This window comes from Falco peregrinus, chromosome 5 (assembly GCF_023634155.1).
Source record: "Falco peregrinus isolate bFalPer1 chromosome 5, bFalPer1.pri, whole genome shotgun sequence".
Classification (NCBI taxonomy): domain Eukaryota; kingdom Metazoa; phylum Chordata; class Aves; order Falconiformes; family Falconidae; genus Falco; species Falco peregrinus.
The window spans coordinates 104851687-104873324 of NC_073725.1; the positions used below are offsets into that span (position 1 = coordinate 104851687).

The following is a 21638-nucleotide window of genomic DNA, read 5'->3' on the forward strand; positions in this document are numbered from 1 at the left end:
TGGCAATCTCACACCCTTTCAGATGTAAAGCCTCGGAGTAGTTTTCCACACCTCTCAAATGTATTATCAAATCTTGCAATTTTTTGGACTAGATGTGCCACATTTCCCTCTAAAACATGGGAAATATTTTTCAAGGTACAAAAAGAACCTCTTTCTAGCACCAACAGTTCTAGATTGCCAGTCTAAGAAGAAATATCCTCCATCAATGCTTTAATTCTTTAAACAGCCATCAAGTCATTTTTCAAACGGCAGATCCTTCCGGGTATGAAAACCAGAGATACCTCCAATGACCTGTATGGAGATTTCAGGTCACACTGTCCAACTGACAAAACACAATATAACATTTTTCTTACCACAAAAATATGTGTTTTTAATGGCTAGAAAGATACAGTGAAATTTTTCACAGTTCACCTCCTAAAAGCAGCACTACTCAGTTGCTGATACCATGTACATTGAATCACCTGGGTAGTTCTTTGTACTTCAGTATCATCATCAGAAAAGCTATTTCCATCTTCTCCCGCATGCCCCCCCCCTTTTATTTTTAACAAAGCAGTTAGGATAAGCTTGATAGTTATTTATTCCAAAACGATTAAAAAAAAAAAAAAAAAAAAAAAAAAAAAAAGAGGCAGCATGAGGGAGAGATGACAGAAGTACAGATAGTTTCAATCCTGAAAAGCATATGCAAAATTATGGAAAGATGACTAGTCCCTCTGACTACCAGGCTCTTCCATGCAGCTACCAAATCAGGGATCTTGTTCCACTATGTAGAAAACTGGTATACTGTTTGCTCATGAATGAAGGGTCATCAAGTGATTTTTTTTTATTAACTCAGTTGTCATGCTTTAAACAAAAATGGGGCATTTGTAGAGAAAATATGAAGCAAAAATCCTCCTGTCTATCAACAATCACAAGAGTAAATTGATGTAGGCAGCCTGAAGGACCTGAAGAGCTTGTTTTTTGTTGGTTTTTTTTTAAACATTCACTCACCTGAAAGTTGAATCCAAAGCCTCATCAAAAGGTTACAAAAGCCACTATGATCTTCTCATGCAGTAGCCAAAGACACATCCCCAAACATTGCAACCAGCACCAATAAGGCACTAATGATAATCTCATAAGACTAGAGAAAACTGAAATTATACAATAAATCTATCAAGTTGTGGGGTTTTTTTATTTCCATCATAATAACTATGGGCAGTATTCCTTGCTATCAAATTATAACAGGATATTATGTTTTCTTTGTACAATCCTGGTGTTATTCAGTTGTCATGGAAGAACCATGCTGTTCCACAGATCACTGAACACCCTGCTTACTATAAAAAACGCACCATAGCTAATAATGTGCAAGCAAGAATCATTGAATCCATTCCCCATGAAAAAGCTTTTTCTTTTTATTTTTTAAACCTGAGTGTCAGCCACTAGAGGGCAACAGAATTATACACACTCACCCAGATTTGGTAAATCTAACCACTTCAACAAAAAAGTACCCATCAGAAAGCGATGGTGAAGTCTGTTTATATTACAAAGGTGGGGGTGGGGGTGTGTAAATACTGAAGTTTCATGATAACACGTATACTGTGGGTTGTCTGAACTAGTAATACCATCTTTACAGTCTAGAGCCTCAAACACAAGCTACAACACCCACATTAATGAGTTTCCAACTTCTCAGATTTTAAAATGAGGTTTCTCAGCTTCAGCATTCCTGCTACTGAGATTATGCAAGTTACTGAAATTCTACCCAGAATAAGCAAGCATGTATAAAATCTGAATGCTGTCAGAGCCTTTTCACATTAAACATAGAAACTGAACTTCCTAATCAATGGTAAAAAGTATCTAGCTAGAAATTGGCCATGCACTGCAAAAGAACTGGAATTAACATGCATATTTTTCCATATCTAATCAGCAGTTCAAAAATATTGCTGTTCTGAGAACAGTTAGGCTTTTTCTTTACAAAGGTAGCACTTTCCTGAAGCGTATTTTTAACATTTAACAGATTAAATTATGCTAAAATTCATTATCTAGGCTCTAATTGGAGAAAAAAAGAGAAAATCCAGAAACTAAAGCGAACCAGGAGAATGAGTCATTTACTAAAAGAAAAAGAACAAAAACAACTCACAAAAAGATACACACTGGTAGCTCAAAGCAAAAACATTTTGAAAAATTATTTCAAAATCTGCACTCCCAACAGAACACGGAAGAAAGCTCAGCAAGTTTAGCTTCTCCAGTCATTACAAACTGTAATGACATTTAATAGGAGTGGCAATGCACTGGTACCATGCATCAAATCAGTTCCACATAGACTGGCCCATCCACTCTACGAAAAAACAAAATCTGTACTGTCACCAAAACAGATGAACCCTCAAATTAAGTTCACATAAAATTCAAAACTGCACTCCCAGTACAAACACAGCCTTCTCGCAAAAAACATGTTTACTGTTAATAAGCTTTGACATACCAAGAGGTTTGTCATCCAAGCTTGAATTTAAAATAGCCATACACAAGTCTATACTTTAATCAAAGAAAAATCAGCGAGACTTTTATGCTACCTATAATTAGTCTAGTATTAGTATGAAGTTTTAATAAACTTTAATTAGTATTAGATGCTATCCATAGCTTGTTTCAAAGGAAAATAGGTTGGGCCACTGGGAACTGGCAGCATTAAGAGCAACATGATTAAATACAAATTCAAGAGAAACATGTGTGTCCCCCCACTGCTTCTTTCTTCTAAACTTGTTTTGGTACTTTCTTCTGCAGCCAAGTATTATACTAGGTGCCATGCAAATACCAGGCATACCAAACCCTACAGATGATGTAGGTTGACAGAACATTTAATTGGATTATTACAGCTTTGCATTATTTCAACCCTGTCATCAAACAAACAAAAAAACCCAACACAACACCAAATTTGTGACACTTGCTTAGAACAATTTTGAAGTGTTTACCACTGAAATCCAGGAAAAACACTTCAAAGTCTGCCCAGCCAGTCTTAAAACAATTAAGATGTTATTGTTATAATAAAAACAGAATACACAATTTATATATTGATCAATAACAGCTCTTCTGATTGCTTATACACAGGTCCACATGAACATCCACTGAAGCTACATAATCTAGAAGACACGGGTAACAATAAGGGTAAGACCCTCTTACGTGAAAGCACCTTTTCACACTGCTCCTTTTAGTAGGTAGGAATCGGTCTGTCTACCACGGACATCAAAAGAAGGAACACAGTCCTTCTCCTATTTAATCTTAGAATTACATCCCTCCTTTGTTGCCACCTGAGGTAGCTCCTAGGGGCTGAAGAAGCAGCTCTGTTTTAGAAATTCTTAAATGAGAGACGCTGCAGCAGTTCCTGGAAGGTAATGTACACACCACCTCAGTCTTTACATATCTGTGGGCTTTACTGCATAGTACATCCCATCCAAGTTTTTAGGGAAGTGTCAGGAGTCAGCACTCTGCCTTCTCTATGTATTTCAACTATTTTTCATCGTAACAAGTTCCTTCTTTTGCACCAAGGCTACGCTGTGGAGTAGTAACATTCCACAACACACCCAACTGCAGGAAAGACATGCTATGCCGTGCACACAGTTGTTCTACTCTCCCAAACACGTGCTTGAAGAGTTGCACCACAGCACATCTCCAGCTTCTTCCCCATTTATATGCTCGGGTTTCTTTTGGAAAAGAAGAAAACCGGGCATGTGGAAGAACTGAATGTAGACTGGTCCCCTCCCATCACGCAACTGCAACATGTGCAAAGTGCATACACAACTAGAAGTGCCCCACAGAATATCCTGCACGTAAGTTTCAGCCTTCAACAGAATGTACCTTAAAAATAAAGGGGTGCTGCATTTCCAGACAGAAAAACAAATGCATCATTTAATTCTTAGTAAGTTCTCATGCAACAAACTGTATTTTTACTGTATTTGTTTATTCCATGTCTTGCTTTTCTGTCTCTTAAAATTAGGTACAAGTCAAATTAAGTAAACATGTTCTGTTAACCAAGGTCCCTCACTCTCCTTGTTAAATTACTCTTTTCACACTTAATTCAAAGCTGGACAGTTTCTGCAGCTTACCTACCTACTGACTGCACAAACTGGATAGCCTGACGACTTTCAGACTCAGCAGCTGAATGTCTCTAAATTTCCAATACTATCCACTCAATCAGCACCAACAAGAACTAATTCAAAGCGTGACACACGTTATCATCAACAACCACCCAGAAGTGTTTGCCTTCTGTTTCTCAACAATTTTATAACCTCACTGTTTCTTAATAGGCACATCAGGAACGTTGGTGTTTTCTTCACTTCCCTTTGAAAGGTTTTAGCTTGAAAATTTCAATACCAGAAATACTAAACTAGCAAACAAAAATGTGTAAACCACAACAATAGTTCAGAGTAAAAAAGGAGAAAAATCCCAAGAAAATTCACATAGATATTAGTTTGAAAGAAAAACAGTAGGCATTTCAAAACAATTGAACTTAACCCTTTATTCTGAACTATGCTACCACATCTAAACTCTTTGTAAATTAATTTACAAACAAATTATTAAAATTTCAAGAAGTCCCTCTGGATTTTATCAGTCATTTATATATACAATAACCAATGTGCAAATTATTAATCCAGTTTTCACTTTAAAGAGAAAAACTATAATCATTTACACAAAGCAAGTCACTCAACAGTTGTATTCTATGATAAGTTACGATGGAAGTATTCTTGCACTGGGCCTTATGATAGAACGCAACACATGTACTACTTTGACAGTTAGACAATAATAATTGTAAAACTTCACTGAGGAACAACTATCACCTTTTATTCTTTCATTCCCCTTTTTCTAAAGGTTTACCAACTGTGCTTGGTTTACAAACATTTGGCTCTGCAACCCAGAAAGAAGTGTGCCCATAGTGAAGCAGTCAATCAGCTGGAACCTCAATACCACTTAAACTGCAACAGACAACTGCTTATCTTTTCTTTATGTGCAGCATAATTTCAACTGAAAAGTCAAGGCATACTAGAAGAATTATGTCCCCAAACCATTCAAAGAAAAACAATCAGAAGTAAAATTAAAAAAAAAAAAGAATTCCAAAAACACAAAAGAAAAAAAAAACAAAACCAAGAAACTCTCCAACTTGATTCAACCCAATGATGAATTTAGTAAAGAAAAAAACCAATCACCATTGATTTTTTAAAAGGAAACTACTAGAATCTTTACATTCTGCAGATATGAAGAGTAATATTGCGTCAGTTCAAGGATACAAACATTCATCTCTACTTAGTATCAACTACAATGCAAACTGTATTATAGGAGTCTTCACGAAGCAACGTGTTCAAAACTACATTAAGTATGAAAAACTATTTTAGCTGTGACAGTGTATAAATGAACAAAAGTAGCTCCATGCTGCTAATTAAAACATAAACCAAAAACACTGAAGCAGACTCTTAACATCCAATGCTCTCATTAGCAAGTCACAATATAAAGCCTCAAAAAAAAAAACCAAAAAAAACCCAACTTACTGAAAAACAGGTGAAGAGGTAAATTTAAGTCTCTCAAACATGGCATAGAGACAGCATACTCATCACCAGGAACAGACTTATATAAAGAGATTAAACTATTTTCCCTAAAATCTTTCATGGAAGATGACCCACCTTCCAACCTTATGAGTAGTTCAATGAAAAAAATAAAACTGTCTGATCGAGAAATATTTATTTTGCTATAAATACTCAGTAGTCATGATTTCTGCACTGCTTGTAATGACAGCTCTCTAACATGCTAAAAATATTTTAATAGAACTTAAGAAATTAAGCTGAGATAAATATGCATTTTCAGAAATGACACACTTAAACAGCAGACAACACAGAAAATTTTCAAGTAAAAGCTTTATTACCTTAAATGATAACTTTCACCTTTACGATGATTTTTCTCAACAGCACAGAACTCTGCTCTTCAAGTACCTATCCTTAATGGTACAAGTAAATTTAAAAAGGAGAAGTGGTAATACATGCTTCCCTTTGGGGTTTGGTGGTTTTTTTTTTTAAAGAGCAACTTGCAAGTGTATAGACGTAACTTCAGTTGTTCTTAAGTTCCAATATTCCCTTTTGCATCACTCCATCCACTTGCAACATCATTTATGTTTGTACCCCATCTTCACAGAATTTCCAATACCATCAAACTCCATGGTATCTTCACTGCTCAGTGCTGTTCCCACCACCTCGAATACTGAAAAGTGATTTGAGCCTCACTGTTGGTAAGAAGCTCTCCTCTGGAGTTCTCCAGCCTGACCGTACAGATGTGCTTCCTGACCCCCACAGTACCTAAGCACCTGCAGACCACCTCCGCTATGGCTAGCGGGCTCAAATCTGAGCAAGTGATATCAAGAATCGGTTGCTTATATTTAGAAGGAATGAGACACAGAGACAGAAAAGTTTCCTCCAGCCTTACAACTCACTCCTCTTTTCCCTAATTTTCCCTCTCTCCAGCCCCTAAAATCACTTCTGTCTGCCTGCCCCATCACCACGTGACACTTACCTCAAACCCACTTGGACAAAAGATGAATTAAAGGTGCAGCTGAGACGGGATGCTACGACAGATTCTTGGGAATCTATCTTTCTTACTTTGCAGAAAGGGGCAGTAATAAGAGGAAGGTGGCAGCTAGGGTAACAATGACTTTCAGGAAGACAAGCCTTATAGGCTCCAGTGGGAACCTGCTAAAAAACGGGGTGGAAAAGGCAGCTTTTTATGAAACCTTGGAATTCTTTTTTTCCAATGAGTTGAAAGACAACAGGACCAGCAGTATGGAGCATAGACCAGTAAGCTGAAGTCTAAGGTCTAGGGTTTTAAAGATTGGCTCAAGTGCAAGAGTTAGCGTGAGGAGGACAGGATGGATGAAGGACCAGTTATGCAGAAGGGCTCATCTGACATTTGAGAACCGGTTTGGGAAAATTCAGTGCACCCACACACAATGTTTTCTGCCACAGATTCGTTCTCATTTCTTCAGTTTTGTCATATACCTTGCTAAGAATTAGTATTTTGCAAAACATTTTATCTTTTACCTTCTCAATGGAAAAAATAAAGGGAAACTTAATTCCACAACCTGAAGTACCATATTTTCTAATGATAATATATACATTACAAATAAAAGGAAGTTACTACCCAAAAATCCACAAAGAAACACAACAAAGAGAGGAACTTACTGCTACAACACTCTACTCTGAAGTTGTTGTTCATTCTGCTTTTTTGCTGCCTACTCCATTTCACTCTTTCTGTTAACTTACTAGATAACTGCCCTAACGCTGGCAAGAGTGTCTTGTTCTAAAGAAGTGTTATCACCCACATTTTCAGAAATGTATAGACTCAGTGACCTTGGATTTTCTGAAAGATATTTTCACTGGACAATGCAGAACAAGTCGACAAGATTTTGTTTCGTCCTATTTGCTTCAGTTGTTTTGTTAAGGGAACTAGAAAGCATATAGGAACACAGAAATTGGCATTTTAAAAAGTACCTTTGGAGTTGGAACAAAATTCTGTAGAAGAGTAGAACTGGAAACCACCAAGCATGATTCCCCTCTGAATTGCAGCACTGAGTTTTCCAGAAAGTAACAAAGACTCTGTATTCTACCACAGTTTTCATAATGCAGTTTCTCATAAACACTGTGGGAAGATGCAAGACACACAAGCTTCCTGCTATGGGACTTTGTTAACAGTTTTACCCAAGCGTAATATCAACATGTCTGAAGAAAACTGTTAACACTATTTTACAAAGAACAGCCATCTATGTCTATTTGCAGAACTTGAAGATGTCATACTTGAGAAAAAACAAACTCCTCAAGTATTTAAACTAGAATGTTTTCAAAAATTGTAAGTTTGGCTTTACACTATTAGCATGTTAAAAATATATGTTAATTATAATTCATACATTTAAATGATAATACCCTTACTGTGCCTCAGTGTAGGCAGGTATCTAAGTGCTTTACACTTAAAACAAGCTGCATTTAACAATTTACCACTTCTGATTACATAAATATACAAGACATTCCTTCCATCATAATTCTTCAAGCAAGGTCACAGAGTTCTTTCTAAAGGCTTGTTTATCAAAGCAGATAAACGTTCTCCTCCCTCTTTTAAGATGCCAGCAAACAAAGCTCATACTTCAAAGGCTACATTAAAACGTTGTAGTACAGGTAACACTCTCTCAATTGCTCAAAAATACAATGCATCAGGAAAATAAGGAGCTAATCTCCACTAGCCTAAGCCCACATAGCATATGCATAAACCACAAAAACCTTGTTAAGTTCTTTAAAAGGCGCTCAGACCTACCCACAAACACAACTAAAAAATGTGCATTCCTGGCCAGTCATATGAGCCAACAGTGCATCTAACACCCGTGGCAATTTATTACCGGTGTTCTTTTCTTCCACTGAAATGGGACTTTCCATCAGGAATTATAAAAAATACAAACAGTAAGAAATTCTACTGCAATCACAAGTTTTATTAGTAACTATTTTAGTATTTAATAACCACAATGAAGTTAAAAGGTAACCATGAAAGGAACAATGATGAGGGGGAAAAAAATCCAGATGATCAGTAGCAGTTTGGTCTCCTCCACCCACTGTAGCATCTCTAGCTTTATGGAAAGGAAACACCAGAGCATGAATTTTAAGTGTCAGAAATCATAGGAGCAAAGACTGAACTGGCCCATTTTTTATATTTGACTCAGTAGATTCACTGAAATTCTTTTTCATGTCCTAGCAACTACACAGCCACTGGTAATATCAAAATTGTAAAAAGCTGACCCCTTCCTGTGTACCAAAATACTTGTTTTGCTTGAGCATTCTTTTTACAATGTTATTTGTTAGCTCACACTTCAAGCATACTTTCCAAAAGTTGCAACTTCTCTTCAGATTGAAGAAACTATTCCTAGAAAGCAGATTTGCCTCTTTTTTTCTGGTTTGGTTTGTTGGTTTTTGGGTTTTTTTCCCCTTCTTACTCATGTTTTCACTCTGTCATCCATTAAATATAACCGGTTTTAAAATAAAAATGCAAGCTGGCTGTGTCTGTAAATGCAATAATCAAGTTTTAAGATAAAAAACATTTTCTGTCTGTATATAATCACAGATTCTCATTCCAAAATGGATCCTGCGACACAAGCTCCTTGCTGTAATACAATTCCCACTAAAACAGCATTTACTTTTTTGTTAGTAAACGCTAATAGTACAGCCCCCAAACGAGTTGTGCTGTCATACTACTAATTCTAGTTACCAGCTCGAGATGCAGACACATAATAACTACCTGCACACACACCCTTAGCTTCACCTTACAGACTAAACCAACTGCTTAGTGTTTGCCATGGATGTAAACATTCACACTTTGGCAGCTACTGTTGCACCAAGTCACATGTTAAGCCACCGCATCTTTTTCATCTGTAAGAATGCTTAGCTCCTGCACAGTCCAGGAACAGAAATTTCAAATGAAAAAATTCAACAGTTGGTTTTTTTTGGCCAAAAAAAATCAGATGCAAATGCCTCAATTCTGGAAGGTCAGTTGTTCCATTTCCTCTTCTTTTTTCTTTTTAATATGCCATCAAACAGATGTTTGTTTTAAAATTTCTCAGGTTTTATTCCAGCTTAAGGAAAGGCAAGAAAGATTCATACCAACACATATTTATTCCATAATTGCAAAGTAACTTGTAGTTTTAGCACTAATGGAGAAGTCATCGTTGCATCATGTCTCAGGGAACAGCTTTAATCCTGATGGTATCAGAAAAAAAAGCATCCTTATTACTGATAACGACCTCATTAAATACCACCAGCAAAGAGCTCCATTTTAGATGTAGATCATGGACAACTCAATTTTAGAACACTAAAATATTATACAAGTTACCAACTTTGAGTAATGCCAACAATTAATAGCACTTTCATGTAGCACAACCAGGACTTGGTCCACAACTACAACTGTTCCATGAAAAAGAATACTTGTGACACCTCAGTGAGAGTGCAGCAGTCAAGTAAAATTATTACCTTTTCCAAACGTCTACAAGCATAAGCAAGCACTTACTATTTCTTAAATCCTTTCATTGTCTGAAAACTATTCTCTCCAATCCAGAGAAAGTTTCCACTCAGCTTTGCTCACCTGTATAAAAACTGTCTAAAGCGATCTTTAAAGCAGAACTATATAACGTCCTTTTTAGACTTAATTTGAGGCACAACTCCAGCAAGCAGATCCAGTCACTGAAATAATCTTACAGGATTACTTGTACCCTAACATTAGGCCCAAACCTACATCTTCAAAAAAGGTTTTTAAAGGCAACTAGAAAACAATTCTTTTTCTAAGTTTTTTGGAAATACAAACCAGCAATTATAAATGAAGATGTGTACAGCAAGTTTAAACTGTAAAACACATCAAAGAGTATGAGTTACAGATCTCAAAAGAAAGACTAGTCATCAAAATCCTTTAATATTAGTTTATAAAACTTACATCATCATCATCATCTAAAATTCATCCAGCAACAGCAACACCTACCCTGGAAAGGCTCAACATAAAGCTATGTGGGAAAGGGAAGACAAAAATTAAGCCCGTTTTCATTTGATCAAGGGGAGACCAAAACCACACACCTATCTGCACTACTGCATACAAAATGGTACAACTGTAGGCCTGTAAGCCGATTTACATCAGTCTGTGAAGCAGTCAAAATCCCAGAACAGGATGACCTAAATGAGCCCACAAGAATGCTATCTGGGTGTCCCAGAGTGGCTCAAAGAAAGCAAGACAGCTGTGCTGGTGCAGTGTTTTGCCAAACTAACTCTTCCCAAGCCCACTTCTGGAACATGGGGTCAAGAGCAAGGCAACCTGCAGCAAAAATGTAGATTTGCATTAAATTTATCAGGAGGCAACACTCTGCAATAGGATGTATGTATAACCTATACTGATTTCAGTAGGTGAGGTAGCGTACATACACAGATTCCATGACAAAAAACGAGTTTTGAGAGAAAGTTGTCCATCTGTGTTAATATAATGCATTTGTTCAAGTAAGAAATCCACAAAAAACATTTTCCCTTCTGTTTACACGAAAGTTAAAAGTTAACTTCTATTTATGAATCTTAAGTTAACTTTTAACTTTCTAATTAACAGTCAGATTCATAAATTTAACTAAAAATCAGGAAGGCAGCATGGGTAAAGTTAGCACTGAAATGGAATATCCACATGCCTTTCTATGTTACAAGTACCATAATACAATAGCAATCTATCTGTTCTTCCTTCAAGCACACAGAAGTCCCCTGTTGACAGACCAAACCACTGGCCTTCCATGTCACAGACAATACTTATATTCCTACCAAACCCCTGCTTAAACAGTGCAACCGGTAGCTTTACCTAATGTGAACTAGTCACACAGATTGCAAAAACAAATATGCCCTTTCTATGACTATTTGTATTCCTGGCTTTCTCTTACAACTACTGGAATATGCAGTCTAGGGAAAGTCCACAAAGAGGAAGACAAAAAAATATTTTTTTTTTAATTTCCCCTTTGAGTTTTAGAAAAGGAAGTAGTGGTTGAGAGCTGTAAGTGAAAGTGTTGTATTACTGCCATCCTTATGGAATTAGGGGTAGAACTAGGAACATTCTTACATCTTCCATTTAGTGCTTCTTTTCCTCCAGATAAATTTTAAAAGTATTTCTATCTGACACATTTTGGTGGTAATATTAAGTTACACTACAATAGCAGTACTCCAGTTATTTCATAAAACCAAATTATATATACACACAAACACTGAAAGCTTAGAACATAAGAGAACAGCAACACAAGCTAACCTACCTAGAAAATACACCTGACCTTGTCCTCAGATGCTTATTTTTTTGGTAGGGATTAATTTTGTACCCAAAATTCTATCCCAAGTCCACAAGCAATCTAAACTAATCAGACCTGCTGTGGAACAGAGGATTGGACTGGATGACCTCCAGAAGTCCACACCAACCTAACTTATCCTCTGACAGCACATCTGTGCCGTAGAATATGGCTGTCCTTGCTCATAATACTGTAAACTCCCCCAGAGTAGATACCACCTTAACTATACATAATGATTTACAGTTCTGAAATACATAGAAACAAAAGAAGCTTCAAACTTATTCTTTGTCCCTTAATAATATGCGATTATATTGACTCCATATATCCTTAGAAATCCTCTGCCATTCAGCAAGAGAAATCCTTGTAACAATTGCAAGTAAACAACAAGGAGTTGCAATTACTGAGATCAAAGACCTGAAAAAATAGCTTGGCTGCAGAATGTATTTTTTCACAACCATGTATAAAAAACAAAGGGTTTTTTAACAACAAATTAAAAACGTGAAGAATTACAAATAATTCATTATGCCACCATGGATTCTTCAAGTACCTGAAACACTGAAACACTAAGTGTAAGTGCAGAAAAAGGCAATGTCAGAACAGAATCACAAGTAATACCACCAAAACCATTTTGCAATGCTATTGCCCATAAGTCCATTCAATTATTATAGCTAACAATCAAAAAAAGAGAAAAATTACAGTAACTGTGCCAGGAATTACTGAGAAAGGTCACCAGAAATTTAAAAGGCAAACAGGTAGGCAGGCTTACGCCCAGATTGCAAAACCAAGAGATCTGGTTTCTACCCTATACAGTTAAGCATTACACTTCAAGAAAAGCAATTACAAAATAGAAAGAAAGGCAGAGTCATCAAAATCTGCTGGGGCAGGGCATGGAGGGGGAGCAGGGAGTTAAACAAGCAAAAAACATCTGATGCAACATTATCAATGTTCTGTAAAAGACATACAAAGTTTTGGAAAATCTATGTTTAAACTTCATCTTGCTCAACATCCAGAAAAGAAACAACTCTGAAAAGTGCCAGTTAAGAGCAAAAAGTGCCCTATCCGATAAGACTAATGGCATATGTAAAGAGCAGCAGCCAGTACCAAATGTCTTCAAAAGAACCTGCAGTACAAATATGTATCCGGCCCATAACAGAGCTTTTCTTCTTTGATTTGAAACATAAGCATTTCTGTTCCTTCCTTTACTCAATACACAGTTACAAGCATCTACAACTCTTGTATCTTAATCTCTTGCATTAATTTTATTTTTATGAAAGAACTATTACAACTGTAATTATGAGAACATACAGCATTAGTAACTTGTTCTTAGGTTTATTTTCAATAGCCTCTTAATATGAGAACAAAAGGTCACTTGTTTGTTCTTATGTAGCTTCTATATATACCTCAGACTTTGCATGTTTCCTATATTTAAGTCTTTCTGTCAATAAATATTTTCAACACATTGGAATTATCACATGAAAACTAAACCTGAACAGTATCTTCCAACTGCAGATAAACTAACAGTCACACAATACTGTCAGTATTTTTGTGTTTAGTTACTAGTTGTCACTGTTTTACGCTATTAGAACATTTGCGATTGAGCCCATATCATCAATTCTTCAGTCTTTTCAGTGGTTGGTTATTGTTATTTTATAACCTAAAAAGGTCTAATAATAGCACATACTTTCCTCCAGTATGCACCATAGTTCAACTATCAATACTGAAGTACTCCTTAGCTTTGCAAAGATTATAAATTCCTCATGCCCTTAGCTACTCCTGACTAATCCCAGTACTTTTAAGATTTACTTTTTACATTTTAACAAAAATAAAAAGTCAAACTGCTGCTATCATTTTCTGTGTTTTTCCATTCAAGTACAGCGTTACTACAGGATTTGGGGCTTTCTATTATAAGCCTGCTGGAAGTTCATAATTTATTTATTTCTCAAGACTGAAATAAACTGAGACATTGCTCAATCACATACATGCGTGTCTGGTACAACATAACAAAAATTGTATTTGATTAAGTGGTTGGCTTCAGCATAATGATTTTCCTTTTCAAAACGGAAACTATTCTGGGCCTCTGGCAGACAGATATGTCTTCTTACAGGGGCTTAAGATGGTACAGCTCAAACCACCTCTCTGCCCGAGGTTCCCACTTCTAAAGCAGACTGAAAAAAATGCTTGTCTATATTCAACAAAAATGTGACAATACTGTAAGCCTTCTTCCGAGAATTCTGCTACAAGCAGAAATGCTTCTGGAAGGAAAGACAAATTGCAAACATTAATGCATTGTCACAGCAAGATTTAACAAAACTCTGAGTTCTTAGATAATCCAAACTCTCAGCAAGTGAGCAAGGTTAACAGGAAGCAGTTATTGATGTGATTCAAAAGAAAATGCAGAGACAACAAACAATCGTGTAATTTAGTAGCAATAGCCTCTGTAATTGCTAGCTTTAGGGATGGAGACAGCATTCTTCCTTCCCTTTCACTTGCCAGGTTCCACAAACAATAATGATTTTCACTTTGTATTATCTATTAAAATAAATGACAAAAACCAAAACACAACAAATCAGTTGAGTGTTTGTGCACACATTTTGCAGAATTTTAGCCACAATAGATTAAAATCAACACAACCAAAAGCAGCACACTGACACAGTTAGACACCACTAACCCACATGGCCCTTTACAGCATACGTGCATTTAAATGCTTAAATTAGATAAATGAACAATGAAAACTGTTCAAATTCAGTTAGAAAAACGAGAAGGCAAAGCCAAAAAAGTATTTCTCCAGTGTAATGTAAATCACCTGCAGACGAGCAATGGGCTGCCATGACTAACATGTGAAAGTCAGTCAGTCAAAAAGTATTTTATATAATGAAAATATATGAGGGAAGCAAGGTTTTATATTTAGAAGCATGGGACCAGGAGCAAACCCAAACCATCTCATTAGAGACCTAAGGAAAACATATTTATTGGCCTTCAATACTGCTAAGTAACCTGATTCATTTGAGGTTTGTAAAAATTCATTGCAAATACAAAAGGGATTTTTGTTTGTTTTTAAAACCTAATCAATGCGTTGGTGTTCCTGGCTCAGGATAGATGCATCATGACTGCAATGGATCAGCTCCAAGAATTACAGTATTAGCTCTGCAGCAGTGGCTCTAGATGGTATCTCTGCAGGGAAATCCTTGTCAGCAGTAACTTACCTCTACTATAAATGGCCACCAACAGTCCTACACTGGGTTCTAAAAGTACAGTGGTGAAGTTTGCCGGAACAGAGCACTCCATACCCCATGCTACTGTTACGAACCTATCAGCAAAAAATTGATAGTTCATTCAGGGTGAACAGCACTTACATAAAAATATTAACAGGTGTACGTAAGGGCTGGGTGACATCACCCTCTTACCAAAAGCATCTAAGCACTGAAATTTCACCTTCTTGCATTATAACAGATCCCAGGTCAGTCTCCCAGGGCACTTGGAATACACATTTGATGTTTGGAAGATAAAGTGTCTCCTCTACAGACACTGCAAACTGTGTCTCCTCCACAGATACTGCAGGCTGTAAGCACAGAACATCAAAAGCACTGAAAAATAAAATGTTTGTCCAGCTCTCAAGGACAACAACCAGAACAGAAAGCTGAAAAGATGTAACAGAGGAAAAATATATAATAGAAATGGTATCTAATGAAAAAAATGCTACTGATCTATGTAAGGGATGTTTAATTTCTCATGTATCAGCACCGAACAGCCCAGAGTATCATAGAGGAATCTCTAATACTTCTTGATTTTTGCCAAATTCTTGATCTCCACAAAACATTCTATGTCCTCTTCAGTGAAAAACATACTCCTTTTTATATGGTCAATAGATTTTTATCCCTAGTATAACACAGCAAAAAAAGAAAGCATCCAAAATCTTTTAACTCCTGTTCATCAATCTGTTTCTTGCATTGGTGGTCCAAAATTAGATGCAGTATCCCAGACATGGTCTAACAAACTGCGAGGCGTTCTTCCTTTCCACGTGCAGGACTTCATTTGTCCTTATTGAGACTCCTGATATTCCCGTCTTGTCTACTTCTTCAGCAAGGTCAGGTCCCTCTGAATGGCAGTGCTGTCCTTGAGCATATCAACTCTTTCCCCACCACAATACTCCCAGATTCAGTGTCATCTTCAAACTTGACTAGAGTGTACTTCACCATGTCCTTCAGGTTACCGATAAAAATATTAAACGGGACAGGTCACTATAGCCTCCTGTAGTATTCTGCTTGTCACCAGCATCCAGGTAGAGCACCACCTATTAACCACTGAGCTTGATCCTCAAACCAGTTTTGTTTTACTTATCTAGTTATTCGTACATCCAGGCTGCAATGCCCTATCTTAGAAGACCATCATGGGAAATAGTCAAAAACCCTGCTAAAAGGCAAGATAAATACCATGCACTGCTCTCCCTTGCCCACAAATCTAGTCATTTTATCATACAAGGCAATCTGACTCATCAGACATGATTTATCCCTGCTAAATCATACTGACCATTACCAAACCATCCTCTCCATGTGCCCAGAAAAGTTTTCCAAAGCTTATTCCATGATTTTCCCAGGGACTCAAACAAAGCTAGCCAATCTGCAATTCCCTGGCTGTACCTTTGTGGTTGTTGGTTTTGGGTGGTGTTTTCTGGTTTGTTTGTGAATTTTTCTTGGTTGTTTTGTTTGGGGTTTTGATTTTTAGGTGGGTTGTGTGTTGGGTTTTTTTGTTGGTTTTTTTTTGGGTGGGTGGGTGGGTGGGCAGGAGCAGAGAAGCAGAGTTGGTTTGTTTTTTTTAAAGAGGGTGCTCCCTGCAGTAAGTATTCTGCAACATTATCTCACATATTTTAGGCCCAGAAGCCATAAAGCATGGCCTTAATAAATTTCATGTGCTATCATGTGGACTATTTGGCTTTCAATTTAGTATTTGGCATTTCTGTAACCAAGATACTATGAATGCTCACACCCGCTTTGAATTAAGTGAAAACAGTAGTAGTAGCTATCACCCTAACACAAAAACTTGTGCCTGTATGTTACTTTTTTCAGTTCTTAAAAATGACCAGTTATTTCGAATCCTTTTGGTCTAAGAAAATACTTCATTTCTTACACAGTTTCTCAGTGCCTTTAGTAAACTATGGCAATGGATTCTTTATAAAAAGGTACTTAAAAGAGCCACTCACAACAATCTCAGGCACTGAATAATCCCAATTTTTGAAAGCCTGGATATCTGTCCAAAACTTCAGGTTTGAACTAAAAACTTCCACCACATCTGCCAGAAGCATTTCAGGCTGGGAGAAGTCACATACAAATTCTCAAGGGTTTTCAACTTGCTTATTTTTAAAAACAAAACAACCCTCTACCCTGAAAAAATATATTTTAAGAGGATTTCAGTTAAGCAGTTTTCAGAGTTTCTGCCCATATGCAGTGATAGAAGCTGAACAAACATACTTAGATTTTCTGAACTATAGCACACTTCTTTTGCTTTGATTCACACTTTTTGAAACACTCCATGCTCAGCACATCTACCTCATACATATCTCGTGACTCATTTTTTCAGACATCCCTTACAAAGATTCATTAAATTGTAATTACTAAAATAAATAAATAAATAAATCAAAATCTATTCTAAGCATAATCTTCTAACGTAACTGCTGTATGAAAAATCCACAGGGAGATATTACACTGTTTCTACAAACAAGCAAAAAGAGGCATCACACTGGTTGTCTACAAAAGTATTACTAAGCAAACAAAAACTGAGTACAGATACTTCAACCATTATCTCCCTTCCACTTTTATCTTACACATTTTTAGGCTTACATATTATGTTAAAAATATTTTTAAAAGCAAATCCAACTTTAAATATCTGCTTTTAAATGCTATTTACTGGTTATCTTGAAGACTCACCCTACTTTTATCCTTAATAACGCTGGAGTTACATAGGCATTATCTCCTTTGGGCACCTACTTTTTTACATGCATAATTAAACTGCCTTTATACAAAGTAAACATTCACATCTTTCAACTGTAAGTAGCATGTCATCTTAAACATAGTCTGCTTGTGTGACATACTTCAGCTTAAGCCTACCTCTGCCTCAAAAAAATAAAATTGTATACCAGTTTCCTTGGCACCACTTACCGATGCTCCCTCTCTTCAGCTTCTACCCTTGTTTACAGATGATGCTGATATAATTGTCTACAGCCTATGTAGTAAACAGGATCACTCACATGAATCACTGCAACAAAACAAAACTCCAAACCCTCAAAAAAGAATTAAAGGTATAACTGAGAGGCAGCTCAAGAGGCAGTACAGAGACTGGACCAAGCAACTGGGAATGCCAGAAACTGGTATCACCAAATTCCACAACTTAGGAAACTGCAGCCCCAGATCATTCATGAACTATTTTGAAATATCTGAAGGTTTATCTCTGTTACTAAATTAACATTTCAAGGTCTTTTATCTTCATAAAACCCACAACTGACAAAAGCCCTATACATAAGCTTCTAAGAAATGTTTACAAATATTATGGCAAAAAGAATTTATTCAGGTTTAAATATAGGTCATTGATAGGATAATTACATGTTCCTAAATGAGATGTACTTATTAGAAGTCCTGTAAGTAATGATAATAAACATTCCTGCATGCAAATGTTCAGACATAGTTTATATTTTTGTTAGTACTTTGAAAACACCCCAGAATTCTTTGTTTGCAATTCAAGGTTAAGCTTCTATTTACCAACATTTTCTACCTGCCTTTTCACAACAGCATTTGGCATTTATCTCTAACAATACATTTTTGCCCTCTCCTCCAACTGTCTTACAATCCACCAGATACTCAACCAGATGAAAATCCAGAGCGTATTGCCAAGAAACAAATACAGAACCCAAAATTCTCCGTGCTGCTGTATCAGTGATTTAAACCTTTTACAGTACCATAACATCTAAACACGCAAAATGTACAGTAATGTATTCTTATGCATGACCTTAACCCCACACTTTAGTTGATCAGTACAGCTACTGATCCAGATAACCACTTTGGCAATTTTCATCAAGACTCCAGTCAAATCTTCACATGATGGTATCTCAAGAACATCATCCTCTTATTTACTAGTAAGTTGCTATTTTAGATCAGCTAGATATGATCAATAAACATGTAATTTTTTTACCTGTATTAGAAAAGCCAAAGCTAACAAATTTAAGAACAAACAAAAAAACCCACAGCTGTTTTTCAAGCTCATTATTAGTCGGCAGGCTTGCTCAGTACTCAATGCTTTGTCAAATTAACCAGGTTTAATACAGCTAGACTATTTGTAACCATAACAGAGCTTAACAGGGGTCTTAACATCTTTATAAATCATGAGAAACAGTGATAAAAACCTATATGCATAATACTTTTCCATTTAAAAACAGCACAATAAATTGTAACACTCCTTTGTAGAGTCAAACAAGGTTAAAAGCTAAGCTTCAATTGAAAATACTTCAAGTACTTAAGTTTTCTAAAGTGTCCAAGAATGCACATCACACACACAACAGAGCCAAAACAACATGCTTAACGAAACACTAATAGAGATAGCTGTTTGCACAATTACATGCAGGTCCCATCATGCCTAGGTATTGCATAACATAGGATAGTTAACAATAGAAGGTTTAAGAACTTCGACTGCGCTATACTGTTACTTCTGCTGCGTCACACTACAAAAAAAATACTTCATTAATTACAGACCATACTATTCTTAAAATCAAGTGCTACGCTGCATTTCATAGAGGGGCATGCTGTGAAGCTAAAAAACAGAGCTAATTTAGAGCATGTGAAGTTCTAGGGCATAACATCAGTATATTGGAAAAAAAATACGTTGTTGAGCAACTGAAATCTGCATTTTGTTCATTTCTTGTTGGATATATAAAACTAACTTGACAGTCATTAAGTACAATAACTTTACTTGTCCCAGTTCAATCCCTAGTGGACAAAACATGCACTACAGAACCCCTAAATTTCACTTAACAAGACAGTTAGCCTTTTGAAAAGAACAGTTAAGTGAACACAGGATATATTTTAAAACCGTTTTCACTATCAATGAGAAAATATCTTGTAGGCCATTTGTTACGCTCCTGCTGCCAGTAACAAACCTCCTATCAGACCCAAACAACAAAATACTCTTTATAACATTTCAAAAGGGCAAGTAGGAAGAGTACCAAATAAACTGAGTGGTTTTTTAATGCTCTTCGCAATGAGATCCATTTACATGCTCAGATAAAATAGTAATTTCTCAGTATTTTAAAAAATACTGTTACGCTATTATAGTCATGCAAGTCTGTGCTTTCACATTTTTATTACCTCAAAATCACCTGCTTCCAGCAATGAATAATACGCATGCAACTTTTTTCAGCACTTATAACCATTTTCAACTGTTTTATGTACTTTAATAATATTTAAAGCTTCTGGTCAGTAGGAAATTATCAGCTTACCTGAAAAGTAATCATTTCAACTATACCACAAATCTTACTCCTTCCACTTGCAATCATATTTATTACAGTGAAACCAAAGCGATCTGCAACCTACAGTAACTTGCTAAAACAAATGTGCAGTTCATTATTTTTAAATTTAAAAAAAATAATCTTACCTTGCCCGTCTTGTGATCAAACCAGACAAGAGCATGGTTCCTGGACAGCACCTTACAGTCAAAAGTTGCGTTATTCTGAGCTGGCCGGCAGCGAGCCACTGAGCGGCCGATCTTGACAGGCTCGTCCAGGTAGACATGACGCTCCTGAAACGGATGAGAGTTCGGGCGGCAAGTGAAGATGGCCAAGGCTGAAGGCATCGAGGACAGATTGGGGTTGCCACACCGACCAGAGATGAAGAGAGCCTCTTCTGATGCAGACTGTCCTCCACAATTTTCACCTCAAACCTCCACAGCAACTTTATATTAAAGCAGGACAAACATTATTGTATGAAAGGCCTAACAACTCATTGTTTCAGTGTGTAAACTAATTCTGGCAATAATCCAGTGAAAAAGCCCCATTATGTCTTTTAAGAATATCAGCAGTGGCTCAAAAGAAGTCTAAAATGTACAACTTTCAATCCATCCTCCTCTGGAAGAACAGGAACAAGCATCTGATTCCTTCAAAGAGAAGCAAAGGCTCCTTGAAAGAAGGATAGAATGTCTTAAATCCAAGTAGATGAGTCACACAAGTACTTTTGTTTTTAACCTCAACTGCCTTCTCACCCCCCTTCCGTAAACAACACTGACCAAAATTCCGACCAATGCAACATGGAAGCAAGGAAAGGTTTAGGGAAGGGGGATGAGGGAGAAGGAAGGATTAGCGTCCCCTCTCAAAGCATACAGATCGGGAGTCGGGAGGTGAATACAAAGCCCTCACTCCACACCAGGGGTCTAGTCGCTTCACACAGCAAGCCGCATTTCACCATCTTCACATACTGAAGTGAAGCACAATAGGTGGTCCTCGGTTTAGGATGGGGTACAAGGGCTATACTGTTTTCTTCCCCTACACCAGATAAAGCTGAACTGGTCTAGGGTTTCAGAGAGCCGCTCAGATAAGGAACTTGATAAGGCATGGAGAGGGCTTCCAACGCTCCTTCTCCCGGGGACACCCTAACGCAGGGGGAAGGGTCCCTCGGGGACGGCCTACAAGGTGCACTGACAGGTTGCTCCCAGGCGGTGCCCGCGATGGCTCCGGCCGGCGGCAGCGAGCGGGCGTCCCTCGGCGGCGGGGCGGCTGGCGGCGGGGCGGGGCGCGGGGGCCGGCGGAGAAGGGAGGCGAGCAGGGGGCTGCTCC

At 37.2% G+C, this 21638-nt stretch overlaps 1 protein-coding gene across 31 annotated transcripts in view; it reads right to left on the minus strand.

Annotated features, from left to right (window-relative positions):
- Window positions 1–21401, minus strand: part of SLMAP (sarcolemma associated protein) — an 88562-nt gene extending 67161 nt beyond the window's left edge. For all 31 annotated transcript variants that reach the window (XM_013303620.3, XM_005230018.4, XM_055804603.1 and 28 more), the window contains exon 1: window positions 20465–21401. In XM_013303620.3, coding sequence (XP_013159074.2) covers window positions 20465–20662 — 198 coding nt within the window. In that variant the 5' untranslated portion in view covers window positions 20663–21401. The remainder of the gene's footprint in view (window positions 1–20464) is intronic.
- Window positions 21402–21638: the final 237 nt, after the last annotated feature.